General features: G+C 39.3%; 1 protein-coding gene across 1 annotated transcript in view; it reads right to left on the reverse strand.

Moving 5' to 3' along the window:
- HECW2 (HECT, C2 and WW domain containing E3 ubiquitin protein ligase 2) overlaps window positions 1-20,905 on the reverse strand; it is a 153,412-nt gene that overhangs the window by 21,979 nt on the left and 110,528 nt on the right. Inside the window, exons 16-21 of the mRNA XM_071434546.1 lie at window positions 19,653-19,755; window positions 18,516-18,612; window positions 10,677-10,760; window positions 8,754-8,863; window positions 5,215-5,335; window positions 3,089-3,202 (exon numbers count right to left, since the gene is read on the reverse strand). Of these exons, the coding sequence (XP_071290647.1) occupies window positions 3,089-3,202; window positions 5,215-5,335; window positions 8,754-8,863; window positions 10,677-10,760; window positions 18,516-18,612; window positions 19,653-19,755 (629 nt within the window). The remainder of the gene's footprint in view (window positions 1-3,088; window positions 3,203-5,214; window positions 5,336-8,753; window positions 8,864-10,676; window positions 10,761-18,515; window positions 18,613-19,652; window positions 19,756-20,905) is intronic.

The following is a 20,905-nucleotide window of genomic DNA, read 5'->3' on the forward strand; positions in this document are numbered from 1 at the left end:
TTTGGAGAGTGCACTTCCTTGGTTGGGCTTTTTTATTTGTTGTTTTCTACTTTTTTCCCCATTTCAAGATTCCAGAACTAATGAATCTAAATAACCCCTTCTTCCTGAATAATAAACAAACGCATTGCTGACAATGCACTGAGACTGAATTGTGACATTACTCTGCAGGTCACCAGTGAAATGACTCAGGTATGATATTAATGCTCTATTAGAGTTGGAAAACAGAAAACTAGGAGTTTTCCAGTGGGGAGCAGAGAATATTATAATCCTAACAAAAAGAAAGATACATCTTTTATAGATAAAAGACTTAATATTTTACTCAAGTACTAAGACAATGCACAGACAGAAGTACCACAGAGAAGGTCAGCTTTCACAAAGAACTCCCGCTACAAATGTCTTGGCTCATAAACTTTTACAGAAGACAAACACAAATGAGAGTTGTTTTTGAGGATGAAGTTGTCAGCCAAGTAAAGGCTAGGTGCTGTTATCAAGCTGAAGACAAACCCTCTTTCCTCAGCTGAATAAAAACACTTTCCCTTCAGTCACTTGGAAGCATTTCACTTCTGTTAAGCTTCAGCAGTGAAGTACTGAAACAGATCCTGACCCTGGCAAGAACGGGTAGATTCCATCAATAAATTAGAGAGGAAAAAATCAAAAATGGTTCGATACCATGGACAACTGTTGGATCTTAATCTTGGCACAAATACCAGGATCAAGTAAAGGGTTGTCTGCAAGACTCTTGCAAACTTCTGGGATAATCAGACACACTAAGAAATCCTGAGATAGGAAGGAAACTGTGCTTGACTATCAGGCACTTCATACAGCTCCCTCTGTATGCAGTTACTGTGAGTCATGTTAAATAAATCAATCATGAGAGTCCTGCACTGCCAGTCAGATTTATCCTACAATTAAAGGCTTGGCACAAGGGTGAGAAAACTTCATACGAGAGGTATGCAACCACACAACAGCTGCAACTGTGGGGCATTTGGATATTCAGGGGAGTAGTATGTTGTTGGCAACATGACTCATGTCTCCTAGGAAGCACCATTAATATTTCAGATTTACCACTCTTAAATGCAAAGCAGCTTCTCCTAGTAGTTCAAAGAACTCAGGAAAAACAAAGAACCATATTTTTCCTATATAATTTTTTGTAATTTATTACCAAAATGAATGAGCATATAAAAACCATTAAATGAGCATCACAATTGATAAGTATAGAAACTGAAGATTTGAGAAAGATACACATTATGAGACTTATGACAGAAATCACTTGAACAGCAATAACCACGTCTGAGTTGTCCCACTTACTATTTTATATATTAATAAATTAAGAGTTACTAAAACGTTGTATTATGTAATTATTTCCTTACCCATTAGTTTATGACTTATGTCTCTTTACCGAGAGCAAAAGAAATGCAAAAGTAAACTCCTACTTACACTCTTAAAAAAGGAGGAGCAAATAGGAAACAATTAACTTTCAGTATTCCTCCTCTCCTCCACCCTGACCTGTCTTTCTTCACCTGGCCAAATGAGGAGTTGGATGTGATACATATCCTTGCACCATCTCTGATGAAACAATACTGTTTGCACACATCCTTTCTTCATTAAAAATACAGATGTGTAAATAAAGGACTGACGTCATTTTAATTTGTCTTTGCTCCTAATGAACTGATTCTTCTCCATTAAGGCTAAAGTCTCATGTAAAGCTGGATATAATGGGGACAGGAGGCGTCACTCCCATTTCCAGGTCACTCTTCATGTTGCTGAGTGGTGAAATGCAAAAGTCTGACAACTGATGAAAGGAAATGGTGTATCTGGATCAACCTCTATCTCATGTATGATTTAAAGGATTTCCCTTTCATTTTTAAATCTGATTTGAGGCTGTAGCTGTGAAAGTAAAGGCTGGTAGGGGCTGTGTAAAGCAGGCCTTGCTCCTGCATTCCCACCCTCCTTTGTCAATACAGCATAATCTCACTGTGCACCAGCCTTGCCATTCCAGTTCTGAGTTTTTCCTCAGACAGCATAGTGATATTATTTATATGAACAAGTCCGCACTTGGCTCTCAGCGTAAACATTCTTTATTTTAAGACTTCACTGGATCTATATTAACACTAAGTGCTTCAGGGTGAACTTTAAACAAACAGTAGGATTTAGAGGTTTTCAAAGACATATTAATTTTATCTCATCTTGTAGGAGATGTTTCTATTACAACTTTGCATTTTAAAGACTCACATATTGCATGGCAATAGCCCACACTACAGCATTCCAAGAGCTGTGCTGCAGTTTTCTGAATATCATTGAATAAAAGTTTGAATATTTATAAACATATTCATGAACCGTTTCAACAACAGACAAGTGGGCTTTAAGGCCTGCCAAAGGGGGCAGAAATCAAGAGACAAAAGCAGCAAATAGTACATTGTTTCAGTTTCACTTGCAAAGGAAATCTAACCACATCTTGCTTTGCAAAGCACATCTTACAACCTGTAACACATTAAACTTTCATTAGACACAGACTGAGCATTCTCTGAATGTGACTTTGAAGCATGGGGAATATTGGGGGTTTTTTAACAACTGGCAACAGTCCAGTTGCTTTTATTTGTGATGTAGGCCCTGGCCTGAAGAGGCAGTGAGTACCTTCTGTAGTACTGAGGGCTTTCTGCTCCCAGTGCCTCAGACAGAGCTAAATTAGGGACTGAGCCCATAGCCTTCTCTGAAAGCACACTCCCTCCAACAAATGGCAGCTGTCTTTTGGTAAGCCCTGGAGACACAACAGCACTGAGAGAAAAGAAATATGAATAACACAAGAAAGCTGTATGGTTTTTAATTTGCTTTCCCAGCAACATTCTGAAACATACACCAACTATTGGGAAAATTCACATAAGCATTCACATTACTTCTGCAAAGGCAGGATATGTTACATTGCAAAATGCTTAAGAAGCCATCTTGAACAGCTGTATGTTCTAGGCTTGTGTATGTGGCATTTCCTGACCACAGTTCTTCCTCTTTTCTCTCTAGATAACAATCTGGTGAGAGAGGAGCTGCAAGACACTGTGTTCTCAGACCACAAATACTTCCCTGTTCTACTCACCCTTCTTCCCCAACAAACGTGACATAGAGTTTGTTTCTCTGCAGGTCTTTTCTTGAGTAGCCCATGATCTGGTTAAAGGCATCTTCTAACAAGTGATCTCTCCTGATGATTAATCTGAAGGGCAAAAGTATTTTGAAACAGCAATTTCTGAACACGAACCACATCTGGAAACATCTATTAACACAGCAGGATAGTAACCAGGGTGATTTCAGAGATACCTGCTTCTGCTGGATAATTTTATTCAGATCAGGAAGCTTCTGTTCTCCTCCAATGCTCTCCCTTATGTTTCAATAAAATGTCCCTTGTACAAAGAGGAGTAGTTTTGTTTTGTCTACCTTGGTTCTTCCTTAAAGTTTTAAGCAGAAAGGTCCTAAAGCTGGCATTTTCATTAAGTATGAAATCCTTTTGTAAAGCTGAGCCCCTAAGTGAGTTTCACTGTGAGCAAGAGTCTCATCTTTTCCATAAAAATCAATCTCTTAACACAGAAAAAGATAAAACCATGGAAATCACAGTATGATAAACCCAGAAACACACATCCCTACATTATCCTTGAGTGTGATGGTACAAAAAGTCCAGAAGGAATGGCAATTATTTGTACAAAACCCCACTGAAACATGACATGTGAAAATGCAATGTACCTTCTGAAAGAAAAATTGTGAAAATGAGGAAGTGTCATAAAGATCTAAAATAAGAGGTGAAAGAATCCTCCTTAGTTAAACATTTTATCCTCTGCCAAAAAAATGTGTTTAATTAGTTTCAGGAAACTTCACTTGCTCTATATTCAAATACTGCCTTCTGTGTGTGCCCATCAGCCAGCAGCTGCAAGAAGGCAGCTGAACCCACCCCAGCTCCTGCAAAGCCCCTGTGGCCCTGCAGAGTTCAGTGACTGCACTGAGCCATCCTGCCAAGGACATGCAAGGAGAGAGAGCCTGGATCTGAGCAGGCACCTGGGCAAAGAGGGGACCCAGGCAGCAGCAGAGCTGTGCTGGGCCCTGCTTTGAACAGGTCAGTGCTGTGCCTGGGAAAGCAACCCAGAGAAAACTTCCATTCACCTGTCAAACTACAGCCTAAAAATCCACAGTGTGATGGCAAATAGGTCAGGGAAGAAAGGACAGGGAAAAAAGGGTGTAAGAAATAGAACAGATTATTACAAGGAGCAAATACTCCCCACCAGTTATTTGCCCAGGCATTCAGGACAAAGCTTTCATAGGTAAGGCTTTAAATGTTTATGACTTCATTATATTCGAGGCAGACATTGCTCAACCTTTGCCTCTTAAGACTTGTCAAAACAACAGCAATTTAATCCCATTTCAGTTTTGCAGAACTTGTAACAAGCTCACATGAATGAAGTCTGAGCTTTGCACAGATTTCTGCAAAATAAGAGAAGTGACTGGCTGAAAGAAATTTAAAAAAAATAGAAAACCCCTTTTTTATAATAGAGGAAATGATTAAATCATGTTCTAGTGCCTCATGGCTATGAGTTTGATAACTGGCACATGACTTGGTAATTTACAAAATTTTTAAACTATCTTGTGAGGACAATTTTTATATATAACAGCACATAATCACATGATTAGCTAAATGAAGGAGGGAAGACCTCACTCCAAGTACTCTACCATTCAGAGTTCTAAAATAAAAATATTCGCAGTTTTTTAACGCAATCCTTAGAGTTTAGTAACATTTAATGTATGAATCCTCTTTACTAAAGAGGACTAGTATCAGAATGTTGTATAAGAACAGGCAATGATGTTCAAAAGATATGTCTATCTAATTTTTTTTTAGTGGAAAAAGATATGAGAAAATATAACTGTTTATATCATAATGGAAGAATTCAGATGCCTCCTGTTCTGCAGGCCTCTTCCCAAAGCTCCTTTTGGCACTGTATTGGTAATACTGTCTGTACAAAAACATAGTTGGAGGAAGCACAGAGGTGCTCAGAACTTGCTGTAAACTCTGCTATGAATCACATGCTGGCATTAAGTCTTTTATTACAGGTTTTCTATTCCCAGAAATGCCTGGGTAACCGTAACATCTGCATTCCTTCTAATGGGAAGAAGCTTGCAGATCTGCGAGGCAAGGCAAGCTGCCTGAAAAGAAATCCAGTTTCATGAGATGCTTCAACCTACTTCAATTTCCCTGGGCCTTGTCCATATCCTTTAGTCTCCAACTTCCTGTAGAAGTTCCTCAGCTTGGCTTCAAAGTCTCTTTTGTACGGAGCTGGAGCTCGGGCGTTGGCACGCTGAGTACCTGCAGGGAGCAACAGGCGCAGAATGAGCTGTGTGACACCAACTGATGGATGTCCCATCTGCTCCTGGAAAGACTCCTTCATAGCAAGAGATATGCATGGCATGTGTTTGGTTTAGTCACCTTCATAAAGAGTAAAAGCTGCATATCTTCAAATCTGCTCTGCATCCAAGACTTTTTGGTTGCTCACTTCCAACAGTATCATCTTTCAAAAGTAAATCTTTAAAGAGCAAATCAAGGTCAACGCAAAAGATGGATTTTAAGAACAACACAAGCGACTAGAAAGACTTTACTTTTTGTTTTTCAAGTACACTTTATGTCTTACCTTTATAATAGTTCATACAATAAATATTCTGTTCTGGTTTTAATATTATCAGGAAAACAACAACTCAGGAATGAAGCAAAAATAGGCTGGATTCTGCATTGCCCATGTTGACTACACCAAAAGGAAGAAGGAAAATATTTGGAAATTCCTTAGTGCAATTTTTCCCTGGGGAAGTAACAAGGAAGAAAAATATAGGAAGAATGGAAAGACTACCAAATTTAAGTTTGTGGAACTTCTAATCTGTGGCTGCAGAAACATACATGATGGTCATATAAGTGAATTTTATTTTGAAAAACTGGTTTTGAGGGTCTATTTCTTAAAAGCAAGAAGGGGCGAGATCTGTACACCAAAAAAAAAAAAAAAAAAAGGCATACCCTACAACTGCATGTACAGTATACACAAATTAGGTGTTTAGTCTCATCTATTCTGAAAATGGCCATCATTAGGACTTCCACTGATTTGATTGCGAGGCAGGGTGCCAAGGAGGCAGTTAAACTCCTTTCCTGCATGGCTGTGTAGACACCCCACAAAAAATGTGGATGATGTTTAAAATTTTTCTATGCCCTAAAGTACACATAAGTTGCGAAATACTTCTCTGGAACTAGTGGCCACCTGTAATGCACAGAAAGCACAAATGAGCTTTTCTGCAGAGTTCTGTCTTTTAACTCAGTTCCTCATGTAAGTCTGCTTGTGGCTCCCTTCATGAAGCTAAGCCAACACAGAACATTGATTGCTACCGTGGGGGAAGGCATGGGAACGTGAGGTTTCAGGTAAAACAAGAGAGGAGGTGCATCCGTTCAGCCGGTGGCAGAGAAGGGGAAGGAGAGCAGCCACAAAGCCCATGGGTCTGACAGAAAAGGCGACAGCACATCCTGCGGAAGTGGGGGCTGGAAGGAGCTGCAGAGTCTATCTCTGCACAGATCAGAGACAGTGAGCTCACTAACAACTGCTCAATGCCATTTAACAGGTCTTTAAAAGACCTGTCCGACCAGAAAGACACTTTGCACTTGTTCCAGGCTTGAAGTGAAGTGTGGGAGGATAGTAAATATCATGCAATCTGCAGGGCTCCAAAAGGAACATTAAGGATCCCTCTGAAAACACAGATCGTGGTCACTGATTCTTCTATAGTAGCTTCCCGCTTTTACTGAGAGCACCAAGAGCTTCTAAAGGTACACTCAGCTGAAATCTCCTGAAAACTTACAGAAACAGTAAACAAGCCTTTTAACTATTGGCCTTTTCCCTCTCTTGTTTATTTTGCTTTGGGTCAAACGATGTACAAAAATGCAGTCACCAGAAAAAGGCAACAAAAATATACTTTAAGGTTAACCCCCCAATGAAGTTGGATTTTTTTGAAAGGTACCACAAAACACGAATCTGATAACACATTACTTCATGGTTCAGAGATCAGCATCATAATATTCTGTCAGCACATGACAAGTCCTCACTGCAAATCAGATGCATATGCCAAGAAATTCCTGGGCAATTATAGTGATTACTTCCGCCTTGGGAACAAAAGATGTTAATGGAAGAGCTAAAAACCACCAGTGGTGTGATAATCATACTTGATTTTCAAAGAGGTTATATTCTAAAGCAGATATAAAGAGTAGCTTCATGACTATTCATCTTTTCCAAAACAGAAAGTACAAGCGATTGTGACTGATCTGAACAATGGATCCTTAACACCCCACCTCGTGCAGTGCAGCACAACCAGCTTAGCTGATGAGAAAAAAACAGAGCCTCCATAGAAACATGGGCTATTTACAATTTCTCATCAAAAAAGTCATTTGTACACCAACACAAACATGCATGCTTGGAGACTGACAGGGAGATTCAATGGTCTCTCTATATTTTTCTATGAGCCAGAAGAGAGATACAATTTTAGGGAGAATGAGACTAAACCCATCACTGTTCCTTCTCTACTGTCTGCTGCTACTGTGAGTAAATGAGAATATCACATGTTAAAGACTGAGTGTATTTTGAAATTACTTTGTTGGAATGAAGCTATGCCCAGCATGCTTTGGTGCACATAGCAGTGATTAAGAAATCTTAACTCTGGAAGCCAAAACTGGTTTTATTTGTAAAAGACTGCCAGGTTTGCAGTTGGAAGTAAGATGCATACATGCAGATCATTCCCTTCTTTTCAATAAAGGGAAAGAGTTATATCTAAACCAGTATATATACATACTGAAAGTATTAATAAATGTGAATATTGTATTTCACTGCTTCACAGAAAGCCTAAGATCCTTAAAGTCCTCAGATAGTTTCTTCAGAGAGATCTTACAGAGGTCTTTTGTCCAACAGCAGGAAAAGCTACCACATGTTTATGAATGCATTTAATCTGATTCCATGAAAAGGCAAAGCTTTTTGTTTTTGTGGACAGGGAAATGCCCATGAAAATCACAGTTCTTTATCTGATAAAAACTTCTTGCTGTCTGGAACTACCTAGAGTTGCTTACACCCTAAATGTTCTCTATTTATCTATATTTTTGTTATCAAATTTGTAGAAATCCCCTTAAGCCACTTCTGATTTATCTGTTATCTTGAGGAAACTAAGCATAGCAACATCTATCAACATGGCTTTCAAATGGAACTTGTCATACTTGCAATAATTTAGTTCTAATCTGCAACTCAGAATCTGAAATATCAGTCTCCTTCCACATTCTGACATGAATATTCAGACAGCTGCAGTATGCTATGTTTTGAACTTGTTTTAAAGTATAACAAGCTGGCTTTTATACATAAAATTGGCCCTAATTGCCCCACAGCCCCATTACATTGGTATTTTAATGTACAGCTATTAGATCCATGCTCCAAATATCCAGGCATCAGGATGCTGGCATGAGCAGTCACTTAGTTGTTTCACACCAGTAAGAAACAAGTCTGCATGTTTTTACAAGTCAGAACAAAATCACAGCCCCTCAAGTTCCAATACATACAGCGAAATATCTTGTGAGCCCAAGGCAAAGGTTCAAGTCTGAGGGTCAAATGCAATTGGACTTGTTGACTTTGCTCAAAAATAGTTCTAGATCTTTGACTTATCAAGGATGAGAAGTGGTTTCATGGAGCCCCTGCAGAAGCCCTGCCTGAGCAACATACCTGGAGAGTTCTGAGGTGAAGACACCGGTGAGCCTCGCGGGGACTGGCAATAGCTGGGATGAAGTAAGGCATGTGGCGGCACATATGACATTATTTCCTCCTCAAACAAGCTGGCGAAAAGGAGCAAAGGAGAAAGAACACATTTATTTGAATAAATGGCAGGTTTCACTTTCTAGGGATAAATCTCTAGTTATTAACCTGCTTTCTTTGATAGTCACTTACCTATTTTCACTGTGTACACTCTGAGCGCTACAAAATATTTTACTGCCATTTCCTCAAGTAGATTTGGAAAGTACTGGAAAGCAGTAACTGCTATTTGGGTATTTGATCTCAAGGTTAAAATATAGTTAATCAGCCTTGAAAATTCATGGGCCTCCCTCTTTTTTTTTTTTTTTTTTTTTTTTTTTTTTGTGGATTTTTTTTTTTAATGTTCTCATTACAAAGGGGTCAATAACCTTACTCAGAAACATTGTAAGCCTCCAGGATTAAGAATCACATCTGAACTTGTTAAGTGCATTGACTGGTAAGCTTGTTAGCACAACATTTTATGTTTAATAACAGTCCTGCTGAACCAGGTATCACATCTAGCATGTTCAAGCTCAATTACTTCATGCTTCATCTATTACTGATACACAATTTTTAAGAGAAAAAACTCAAAACATTTTGCAGCCTAATCACTACATCTGTGTGTGTGTATGTATGCATATATGTGTATATATATTAAAATTTCAGTCTTTCCCATATTTGACAAGCAAATCCAAAAAGGGACAGAATATCTAATGTCAGAATGGGTCTGGTATCAAAAGGTATTTTGAATGTGCAACATGACACAAATAAACTGCTACAATAATATCTAAAAATTATTTTCAAAGATTGAGCTATAGAAAGAACTGCAAGCCAATGTTATACTATCCAATGCAATGAAAAAACTGTTCAAATAAAATATGCTTTTTACTAAGTTTGCTCACCAAACAAATATCTAGACTTTTTTTACATGGAATTTTTTAAACGAGTCCTTTCTGACAGTTCTTTTTGCAGTCATGGCCATGCGATGTTTTCCTCCGAGTTACACATTAAAAATATTAAGTTTTTTAGGAAACAATATTTATATTTCAAAAAGGCCCAAGCATAGATTTAAAATGAAATTTTTTTTAATAGCTGTAATAATTTGGAGATTTAGGGATCAGAAAGGATTATCATTATGCAAGCTGGCCTCGAAATACAACTGCTAATATCAATTCTATTTCACTAGATTCCATTTTAAAGGTACCCTTGAACTTCTTGATGCACTTTTACAGTGGATGAGAGCACAGTATCAAGATAAAAGGGTTTAATTTTAGCAAAAAATCTACCTGACTTTTTGAGTTAATAGCATAAATGAAAAGTAGTAAAGAATCAGCTTCCCATTTTCTGAAGTCTGTAAGAAGATTGCCTTTACTAAAGGGGACAATGCTTCACAGCACAGTGAAAAGGCAAGAGAGATATTAAGCAATAAAAACACCTCTCAAGTATGTGCCTTACAAACAGGCACTTCCCAAAGCCAGAACTAAACAGATGCAGTCTAAAAGTAGCACAAGGCTCATTGCTGAATAAAGGTCTGAGCTGTACCACCTTTCTTAGCATCAGGGCTGGATGCAACAGGACAACTAAAAGTGGTCTGGGCAAACCCATATAAATCACAAGCACAGTGCTCTTGCCTTTCACATTCCATCATCCTATGAAAAGTGTGACCTTCAACTGCCAATTAGAACTGAACATGATGAAAATAAAACCTGAGCCTTGAGATGCAGCTCTCCCAGCTGCAAGTCCAGGGAGTGAAGGGGAAGCGATTGGGTGATGCCATCAGCCCACACTGCTCCCTGAAAGCTCCTGAGCAGCTGCCACAGGGTGCTCCACACGTGCATGGGCAGCAGCAGTGCCTACCTGAGTAACATGACAAGGTCTGCATCACTGGATAAACGCACCAGCCCAGGTGTTCCCTCTGTCCGGATGAACTGGATCTTCTCCCTGTGCAAGCAAAAAAAAAGGTTTCAAAATACCTTTTGCAAATAAGGCATCAATGTGTACCACAGCAACAAATACAGAGTATATCAGAAATCTCTGGATTATGGTTTTCTCTACTTTTTTTTCCCTGCCACAACAAGTCCATGTGAGCAGTAAAATACTACAACCAAAAAGCTACTTTGTTCTGAGGAAGGACGCATCCATTACCCTCATCTCTTCAATGTTCATGTGCTCATGCTCTGGGCAGGCAGTCTCCCAAAGATGAAAAAAAAAATCAATCCCAGAAATTCACACTCAAGTCCATGTCTATTAATTCAAAGCAGGAGGCTGAAACCTGTAAAAATACATTCCTATTGAAAAAGCGAGTTCACTGTCTTTCTGAATCTCTGTACAAATGCAAGCCATACATTACAATGCATACTTGTGATTTTAAAGGCAGTATTTTCATACCACACTGCACATAAGATATCTTCCAGTAAAAAAAAAACTGCAGTATTTCTCTCCTCTATTTCATCTAAGCACACATACTTTCTCCTAGACCCAGTCTGGTCACTGTTGTGGAATCTATGCATCCTAAGTTCTGAGCATGGTCGCACACATAATTTTAGGATCTATACTGAATATAATTCCTTGGATTCTGATTATTTTTCTCTGCAGAGCCTTCCTCTGCCTTCTGAAATACAAGTACATCCTTAATTTTTTTTTTTAATTGGTACGATAGTACAGCAGAGATAAATTCTAATTTAGCTTTACAGTTCTGGAGGAAAAGAAAACAAGAATCAAACCCATGTGGTAAAACCTAAACCTAGTCCCAAATTGAAAGGAGAAAACCCCCAAACAAACAGAAAAGACCTCTGTGTAAGAACAGCAGCATTAGCTCAGCTCACAGGTCTGTCTACCCCATGTCCTATTACCAACAGTGACCAGAAGGTCAAAAACACTCCATGCAATTGGCAGGGCAGGCACATCTGGACACTTCCAGAGCCCAGTTTACTTTACATTGGTGCCCAAATGGCAAGGCTGGAGGAAATAAATGGTGGATTATAAAATATATCTTAAGTGTTTGGTCGGCAGCAACACCAGAAACCAGAAGGACATTTTCTGGGTTAACTAATATATGCAGCCTTCCAAATGAATTAAATCCATGACTTCCTGGGGTTACCAGTGAGAGTTGTGATTTCAGTGGTTTTTTAAAAATATATATGTCTTTTACCTTCCATTAAGATATAAATTGTATTTAATGAAAAATAGGTGCCTTTGCCTGAAGCCCTTTACATTATTTAGCAGCCTCTCAGATTTACCTGCAGTGGCTTGGAAGAAGATTTAATCTTGGCAATATGCCTAAAAAAGATATGGTAAGTATAATGTTCTCACTCTACCATGAGACCTCTGAACAGCAATTTTCTACATGTGGTATACTTTCACTTTATATTTTAATAGACTCTCAACTTCTTATCTCTTCTTTCTCTAAGGTAATGAGAAATTATTTTAGACAGAAAATGTCAGAGATCTTTTCAAATTATCTTTGTCCTTTTCCACTGGCCAAATACTGATTTTCCTCCTCACCTATGTAATAATTACAATAATATTAATAATAGGAATATTTAATATAATTATAATTTCACTTCAACTGCGCCAAGGTCCTCAAAGGAAGAAATTACTGGCAGTTGTACTAATCACTATTAAAAAAATTTACACAAAGAATTTATACTGAAGGATTTTAGTTAGGTCTTAATTTATCAGGTGTTACAACAATGTCCATGGAGTTGCTCAGTCTCACAATGTGTCAAATAGACATGGATTCCAATAATTTGCTAAATCAGGGTCTTAAAAAGACTAACCAGGAAAAATAAAACTGAGATCTTTATAAAAATTAAAATCTTACTGAAGCATCAGCTCTAGAAGGATATAGGAGAAGTATAATGGAAAATAATTTACCTTAATCAAATTACTAACTTCAAATACTAAAAATAGAATGGAACCATTCAGCTTAAGAGAATGGCTTTTCTGACCAATTTCATTCAACGTAAAATAAAATTATGTTCATTAAAATCCCCAATCATTCTGCTGAAGAAAGTCAGTTAAGGCATATATCTTCAATCTCCTTCCAAAGTAAATGTACAGAAGTACATATAATCTCAAGCAAATTAGGAGGTACAGAAAATCCTCTGATATTTCATTTCTAATCTGAAACCCATCTTGTCTTGAGAAATAAAGTTTGTGGGAAATTATGAATCTGTAATCAGGAAGCAAGGTTCTGCTAGAAGCAGAATCGGGGAATACCAACAAGCCTTGTGAGCAATTTGAACTCTTATTTGTTAAAAAAAACCCACAACACACATGAAGAAAATGACACCGATTACTATCAGACTGAAGGAAATCAAGCACCCTGGGAAAAAGAATATGAAGCAATAAAACTACAAGCAACCAGAAATTGTTTGTATGCTGCTTCCCAGCAGATTTCAAACCAAGCCTGGTGGGAAAAACTTGCCTGCAATGATATGGGTACAAGTGTTTTGACATACTGAGAACTGCAGATTTCTGCTGTATTTTCTAGAGAGCTTGTATTCTGCTAGTGTGTTGTTTCAGGTTTGGCAGCTAGGATTTCTTTAGAAGGTTAACCATGTCTTTAACACATAAGTCACATCACAAAACTTGTTATACTACACATGGGGAAACTGCAAAACAGGGCATCTTGTTGAATTTTGGGAACTTGCAGGACACAGAGGAAAAGGGGTCAGTAAGTAACACAGAACAGAAGAAAAATGAGTACCAGTGCTGGCTGCCATGCCAGCCAGTGTGGGTAGAACTCTGGAAAACAACACTGCACAGGAGAGACATTGCCAACAATCAAAACCAATTTTTAAAATGTAGCATCCAAGGAAGAACAGATACATTCATTTCAGTTCTGGTCACTACTATCCAAGTTGCTGGTGTTTCCATTTCCAAATCTAAACATATGAGGGAGTTACAACAACCATACAACAAAGATTATCCTTCCTCAGATCTTGTTGCACTGTGCAAAAATCTGTAGATTTGGAAAAAAGCAAAACTTTTTTTCTTTCTTTTTTTTTTCTTTTTTTTTTTTTTTTCCCTCCCTGGTAAAGCAATGAAGCAAGTTCTTAAGCAACATCTTGGAAGTAAAGTCACAAAAGAAAAGCATGGCATGAGTAAAGACAGACCTGAACTGTGCTTGGAATCTAATTTGCTGCCAAGGAATTATTTAAAGTTTCTCAAAAACTTCTTTTAGCAAAGGTGCTTCAGATGCTAGAGGTGCAAGATGCATCAGGATAGAGGAAGTTATTCCAGTTAATTGTGCCTTTCAGACATCCTTTAACTGCAAGGGATAAGGACTGGCCAGCCTGAAGGTCTGCCAAAGGGGACCCTGCTTTAGTTCTCCCTTGAACTGTGACACCTTCAGTTTCTCAATGTGACATGTTGAACCTTCCAAGCAGCTCCTGGGTCCCCAGTTTTCCTCCTTCTTTGCTCCATTTACAGCTCTGGTGGTGTCTGCATTTGTGAGGGCCCAAATTAAACACCACTTCAGCCCATGAGGGGATATAAGAAGGCATTTAGTGATTTACACCCACTCCAGCTGGAAGACCACCTCTCAGATATCTTCCTTCCTAGATGATGAGTATTACATTAGGAACTCACTCCTGGATCTACAGCAATTTGTAACTTGTGTAAAATAAGAGACATCTCTGGGAGCTCTCTCAGCTGAAACCTGCTTAGGCCTCCCTGCAGTGGTCCCTCCACAGTGATCATGGGACAAAGTGGTACCAGTCCTATGCCAGCCCATGTGTGTCCCTTTGATGGAACAAAAAGGATGCTTCTTGCTCTCCCATCCTGCTCTTCTTCCATATCCCCTCTCCACTACAGCCTCACCCATCCAGCCCCTACCTCCTTATCCACACTCAGACACCTGCCTGCACCAAAGGCCCACAGGCGTAAGCCTTGGGAGAAACATTTCCACCCCAACTACTCTATGGCCATCATGTGCTCATGTGAAGAGCCTTCTCCTGCAGCCTGGCAGCTACAGATGGTTGGGAAAAGCCTCTCCTCTTATGTTGTGAAGCCTTTTCTAAGAAAGATGAAGTCCAATTGTTGCTCTGGTGCTGAAGTAGCAAAAGCCCCAATAGGATGACAGGCAAACAGACCCTGAAACACTGGAGAAGATATCCACAGCCCCTCAGAGGTATGTTATGCCAGATTCCTGAGGAGTTTTCTGGAAAGAGGCACATCAGCTGAGGAGTATCTCTTATTTAAAGAAAAAAAAAAAGAAAAAAAGCAAAAAGAAGAGATGAGGGAACTGTAGAGTACAGAATAAAGACGTATGATTTGAGGTCTGTGGCAGCTCACTGGAGGTTGGTTTTCTGATCATACACGAGTCCTGCCTGTATCTTTGGTCAGTATAACCTGTATCATCATCCAAGCACAAAGCAAACTGCTGCAACTCATCTTAGAGCTACCAGGTAAATGGAGCTTGGCTTAGAAGACATTTTGTATCAAGAAAATAAAACAAAAGAGAAATACCTTTTTTGGCACAGCACACCAATGCACTTCCATGTCTTGCCTGAAGCCAATATGTCAAGCAAGACTACAGTAGGCAACCTACCTCTCAGATTACTTTGTTCTGAAATTTGCTTTCCTGAAAAGAGTCTGTGGTGCTCTGAGGGGGGCAGAATTTACAAGCAATTTCTCTGGAAAGTTGCTAAAAACCATCTCACACAACTGTCAACTGCCCACAAATCAAAAGGATGAGCAGGCAACTCAGCTGGCTGAGGATTTTACTGACTTTTGCATGACTTTGTCCGACAGGAAGTAGGACGATCCTTGTTTGGAAGAGGTGAAGGGATTGCTATGTTTCTTTGTCTCATGTAGAAGAGCCTGAAGCATATCCAATGATACTGCATTTTGCTTGCATTTGTACTCTGAATATAGCCCTTGAGACCATGAAGTTCATGCTGAGAAAAGAAAAACAGCAGAAGAAAGAAGCTTCTGAACCCACATCAAAATATTTGAAAAATCTGATGGGGAGGGAAAGAGCACAAGAAGTTGCAGTGCAGCTTTCTTGTCAGGAGACTTTCAGAAAAAGATCTGGTAAATTAATGTTACTGGGATGATAAAACTCGTATCACACTGGGAAGGAAAGGGAAATAACCCAATAGCAAAACCTGGGAATAGAAAAAGATGTTAAGAGCTCGTCACTGCAGCACTTTACCTTCTTGTAATGTTTTGCCCACATCTCTATGTGCTGGTGTCTTTTGAACTGTGTCCTCCCTGTGTCAGTTCACAGTGGGCTGGAAAGTGACATGCAGAGCAGAGCAAACCATCCAGCCCACATACAGACTGGAAGAAGATGAGGATTCAGGCTCCAAGGGCTGACACGGCAAGTGTAAAAGGTGCCTTGGCTTTTACCCACTGGAACCCTGAGGCTGTTTGTAGCTCAAAAACTTTAAACCTAAAAGCATTTTCATCTGCATTTCAGGAATGCCAGTGCTATTGATCTGCCCAACTTGAAAGCACCAACTAGACTGCTTAGCTATTCATGCCAGCGACTGAAAGGCATGTTTGCCAAAAGAGTAAGGCAGAATCTAAAACTGGTCATGTTTCAGAGGAGAAAATAGCAGCAACAACCCACCAACACTAAAAGGCAATCTGGAGAAAGACAGCAGTGCTCCAAACCCACCAACACTTAACCATCACAGAGTACTTACACCATATTTTGCATCCAATGACTGCATCGGGCTCAGAAATCTATTTTTTTCTTCTTTATGCATTTTTTTCTTGCTATTTTTATTTCTCCTTTTTTCTTTTTCTTTTTTTCCCCTCACTTTTTTTTCTTCTTCCCCCTTTTTTTAAAAAAATCTTGGACAATAACAATAAATTTTAGCATATAAAAGCAATTCCATCTGCACAGCCTCTCTGGGCCTGTCTAACCTTTGCCAACCTGACAGCCCCAGGAGGCTGCATGGGCAATGATAAGCAAACTATCCTTCTCTCTCTTCACCAGCAACCTGTTTCCCAGACTTGTGTGCACCAGGAAGGTCTGCTGGGAGATGTGTTGTGAGCTATAACCAACAAACCACACTGTGACCTTCATATTGAACCCAAGCTCCTGCCTGACACACTGCTGGCCTAAATATTTAGTACTTGTTAGCACAGGTGGCAATCTTATCATGCATTTGGGAAGGAGAAAGAAAATCCAAAATAAAGGTTCTTAGGAGAGTCATTTCACATCTGGCACAGGGTGGCAAAGAGTCACAGTTATCAGAACTTACAGACCTTAGAAATTATGCAGGTGGCTGGAAAAATCCCATCATCTCCTTGTGCAAGCAGGCTGATGTACCGGTGATCTGAGAGGTAATTCAGCACTGCCTGAACCTGCTCTGCTGAGCAGCAAGCTTCAGCTGCTTCTCTGCATATTACCTCTCTCTGCAGGTTGCCACAGAATGGTGCCCTAAATTCTGGCAAAGCTGCTATATCTAAGTGAAGAAAAAGCTTGAGATTTTTGTTCAAGCCCTAATCCCTCAAACAGGCGACCAGAAGGAATGCTGCAGTTTGGCTCTTCAAGGAGTAAGGCAGGCTGTGATGTTCACCAGGCACCCCCTGCAGCCCAAGCCCTACAGCAAGCATCCCTGTGAGCTCAGCAATCTGTTTGTTAGGTCTCTTACAATAGTGCTGCAGAGGAATGAAAGACCTTGTCAAAAATTAACTTTTTTTTTTTTTCAGGAATGAGCCAGCTCTGTCCATCGAGAAATACTGAACAGTTTTGATAGTCAATAACAAAGGTATTTGAAATCTCATTGCAGCTTCAAGTGTTTTAGCATCTGGAAGCTTGGTGTATTCCTCCAAAGGTTTGCAAGTGCAGAATTAACCAAAATACATCAGCTCTCTTGCAGACAGCATCATTTCTGATATCTTCAGAGATAACTGCAAGGATCAGGAGGATTATTGTGGCATTAGCTGCTCTGATTACATTCCCTACAGTTTAATAACAAGAGCAGTGAGACTATAGGTGTATCAACAGAGTTTTGGATTTGTGAGCAAAGAAAGTTGGGGGTTATTAGCAGAATGTGAGAAAAGAAAAGGTCACACACTCAAATATGCCTCTGAGGATACAGCTGACAATCTGTGGGGCAAGAGAAGTGATTTCTCAATATAGCATCATGAGTTTTCTGATAAGAAGCAATAGGGACTTTGTTAGCAAAGCTGTAGATCCATCTTGTCACATCCAGAGGGCTTTGGCTGTGAGCTTAACCCATAAAAAAGAAGGCAACCACATTTTGAAAATTTTGGAGAGACATAAAAACTTCTGATGAGGTAAGATTATCTCCAGTTATCATGAGGTCAGGACAGCCTTTCTGTAAATGTGCTTTGCAAAGATATGGACAAATCCAAATGCCATTCTGCCTCATGCTCTCAGCTGAATGAATGGGCACATTTGCTGTGCCATCCAGCTGTCTTGGCACATTAGGAAGACATCAGCAAATCTCTTATGCCAGTTGTTCCAAACATTCTCTTCTAGGTACCTTTATTTGATAATTAAACATTACCTCTGTTCTCCTCAACCTTGTTATAGTAGGCTGTTGCACAGAAATACAGTAAACAACTATTTCCCACAGCTTTATGAATATGTTTGAAGTCACCAGAAGTCTACATTCTGTTATGTTCCACTGTTAATTAATGAAAGTAGCTAACTGTAATTAGCATTTTTACTGAAATGGGAATAGCAAACTTCACTAATTTTCTTACCTGAGTGAATGATTCCTGGTAAGATCTGGCTGGCGCTCTTGTAGAATTTCAAAGATATTGGGCTGCCGCAGAAATGCAACTATCTTGTCATTGTAAGCTGAAAACATTCACAAAAATATCATGCTGAAACCAGGAGATCCCAAAACAAAGGATGACATTCCTTTTGAGTCTCCAACAATAATGACATACTTCACCTTGACAGTTTTAAGTTTAGAAGTACTGGGTTGATACTTCTGTATGTAAGGCCACCAATTCTATTGTCTTTTAAGGAACACATTTCTTATGATTATGAACCAAATCTCATTGTGACACATGCTTTCCAAACAGAATAACATAACAGAATTATGCTAACAGCTATAATTCTGTTAGCAATTTCTATTATATTTTAGCACTCACACTCTTAGCTAAGGTCAAACCAGAATAGTTATTGTTAGTATAAAATTGCAGGGACCTTGGTTTTCACTGCATCTATTCTCAAAATTAGGCAGCCATTGGAAACACCCATATCAAATCTTCATTAATGGCTGAGCCTGTGAAGCATGCACACCATGTCCATGGCAAGGGGGGAGGATTTAAATGGGCAGAGGTTTCCAAGTAAACATGCCACAGTACAAAGAGTCAGTTAGAGTTAATCGGATTAATTTATCTTGATTTAGCACAATGTGACAGCTGTTAGATTTAACAAGCTACATTCTGTACATGGTAGCACAGAAGTCAGTAACTCTGTGTGTCTGTAACTGAGAACAGAAGTTAAGCAAATGGCTAATTCCAAGCTGATTAACACTTTCTGTAATCCTGCCAAAATAGATGTTCAGAAGTTGTGGGGGGAAAAAAATGTTAAAAATCACTGAGAATACATGGAGTCCAATTAGGATCCAATCTGACTCTCTGGCTTCAGTTCATCCTGTGAGCACACAGAGTATGTGAGCTAGAAAGGTAAAATACATCACTTAATTGGTTCTGTACACTTCCAGCTCTGAAAGCTCCAACTGAACAGTGGGGAAATGCTGATGGACAGAAGGATCATAACAAACGGCAACCTCCAGCCATGCCAAGTGAATGGAAACCCCAGCAGTGTACACTGCCATGGCCCCTCAGTGATGGAGAAGTCTGAGCAGAGGCTGGATGCTGACATACCCACTGGAACCACATCCTGGTACTGAGCTCTGCTGACTGTGTTAAATGTGCTGGATGGTCTTGGCAAAACGGGGGGTCCTGAATGGCGAGAGTCCTCTCCGACCTGAAAACGTGCAAGCAACCACAGTGAGTGTCTCTGTGCCAGCACAAGCACTCAGGTACAGAAAAAAGAGAATTTATATGGCTTAGAACTAAGCACATGCATCAAGGCCTTGCTTGATCACTATCCCAAGTAGCCACTGCAGCAGGAAGCAGCTGACCTACTAGGAGAGGTACTAGCAAAACATTATTTAGCATACTGAGCCCGTTAATAGGAAGAATCAAAACTAATGCAAAATTTACTGCTATTTTTAAACAGTCCCATTCTGAAAAGAGACCAAAAAAATGAAACGGGGATACCTTTTTTGATTTTGTAATTTAATTTTGTCTTTTGTAATTAATGGACATCTTTATCTACATGAAACATTCTGGAAACAAAATTCTGCTCCTTCATTAGCACCTCTATTACCTCTGTGCATGAATGCAGTTTCCCTAAATTTGAAGTGGAAAGAAGTTTGTGGCTGAAGCCTCAAAGGAGAATAAAGAAGTGAGTTCACATTCAGGCATGGCAAACAAGTCCAAAATTCCTAAAAACACGGCTCCTAGAGTAATTCAGAAACACTATTCTGTTTTTCTTGTATTCACCTTCTGGACTTTAAAAAATTGCATGGGGACATTTTTTAGGGTAGAACCACAATCTAAAATTGTTCTTAGAGGCATTTGTTATGTCAGGGCAATTGCTGTAGTTAACTGCATCATGAGATATTTCTGGTGTTTAGATATTTCTCAGTATTCTGTATTTTATCTCTATAAAACATTTGGTCAACCTCTTTTTCATGCTGCTGGACCTCTTTGTTTACTTCTCCATTTATCTGCCTACATGTAATGGTTAGCATTTGAACTGCACTCCCAAGCTTCAAAGATCTCTAAAACTCTAACTGCAAAAGATCAAATAATTATAAAAGGTTGCTTTTGAATCCAATCTCTGAAATTACAAAGCAGCAAAAGTCCCAAGATATCTCCCAAGACCTTTTTGCTCTCTCAGAATATTCTTTCAGAAAAATGTAGAATTATTTCCTGTTAGGCAATGTGCTGGAAAAGGAATGCCATTATTATTAGCTCCAGCTTCACACTGTAGTTCAGCTTTATCTAAAAAGGCATTCCTTACACTGGTTCATGTTTGCTTTAGAGCATCTCTGTAAAAACTGGGTCAG

This window comes from Agelaius tricolor, unplaced genomic scaffold (genome assembly GCF_023055355.1).
Source record: "Agelaius tricolor isolate 1412-34295 unplaced genomic scaffold, bAgeTri1.0.p SCAF_10, whole genome shotgun sequence".
In the NCBI taxonomy this organism is placed as follows: domain Eukaryota; kingdom Metazoa; phylum Chordata; class Aves; order Passeriformes; family Icteridae; genus Agelaius; species Agelaius tricolor.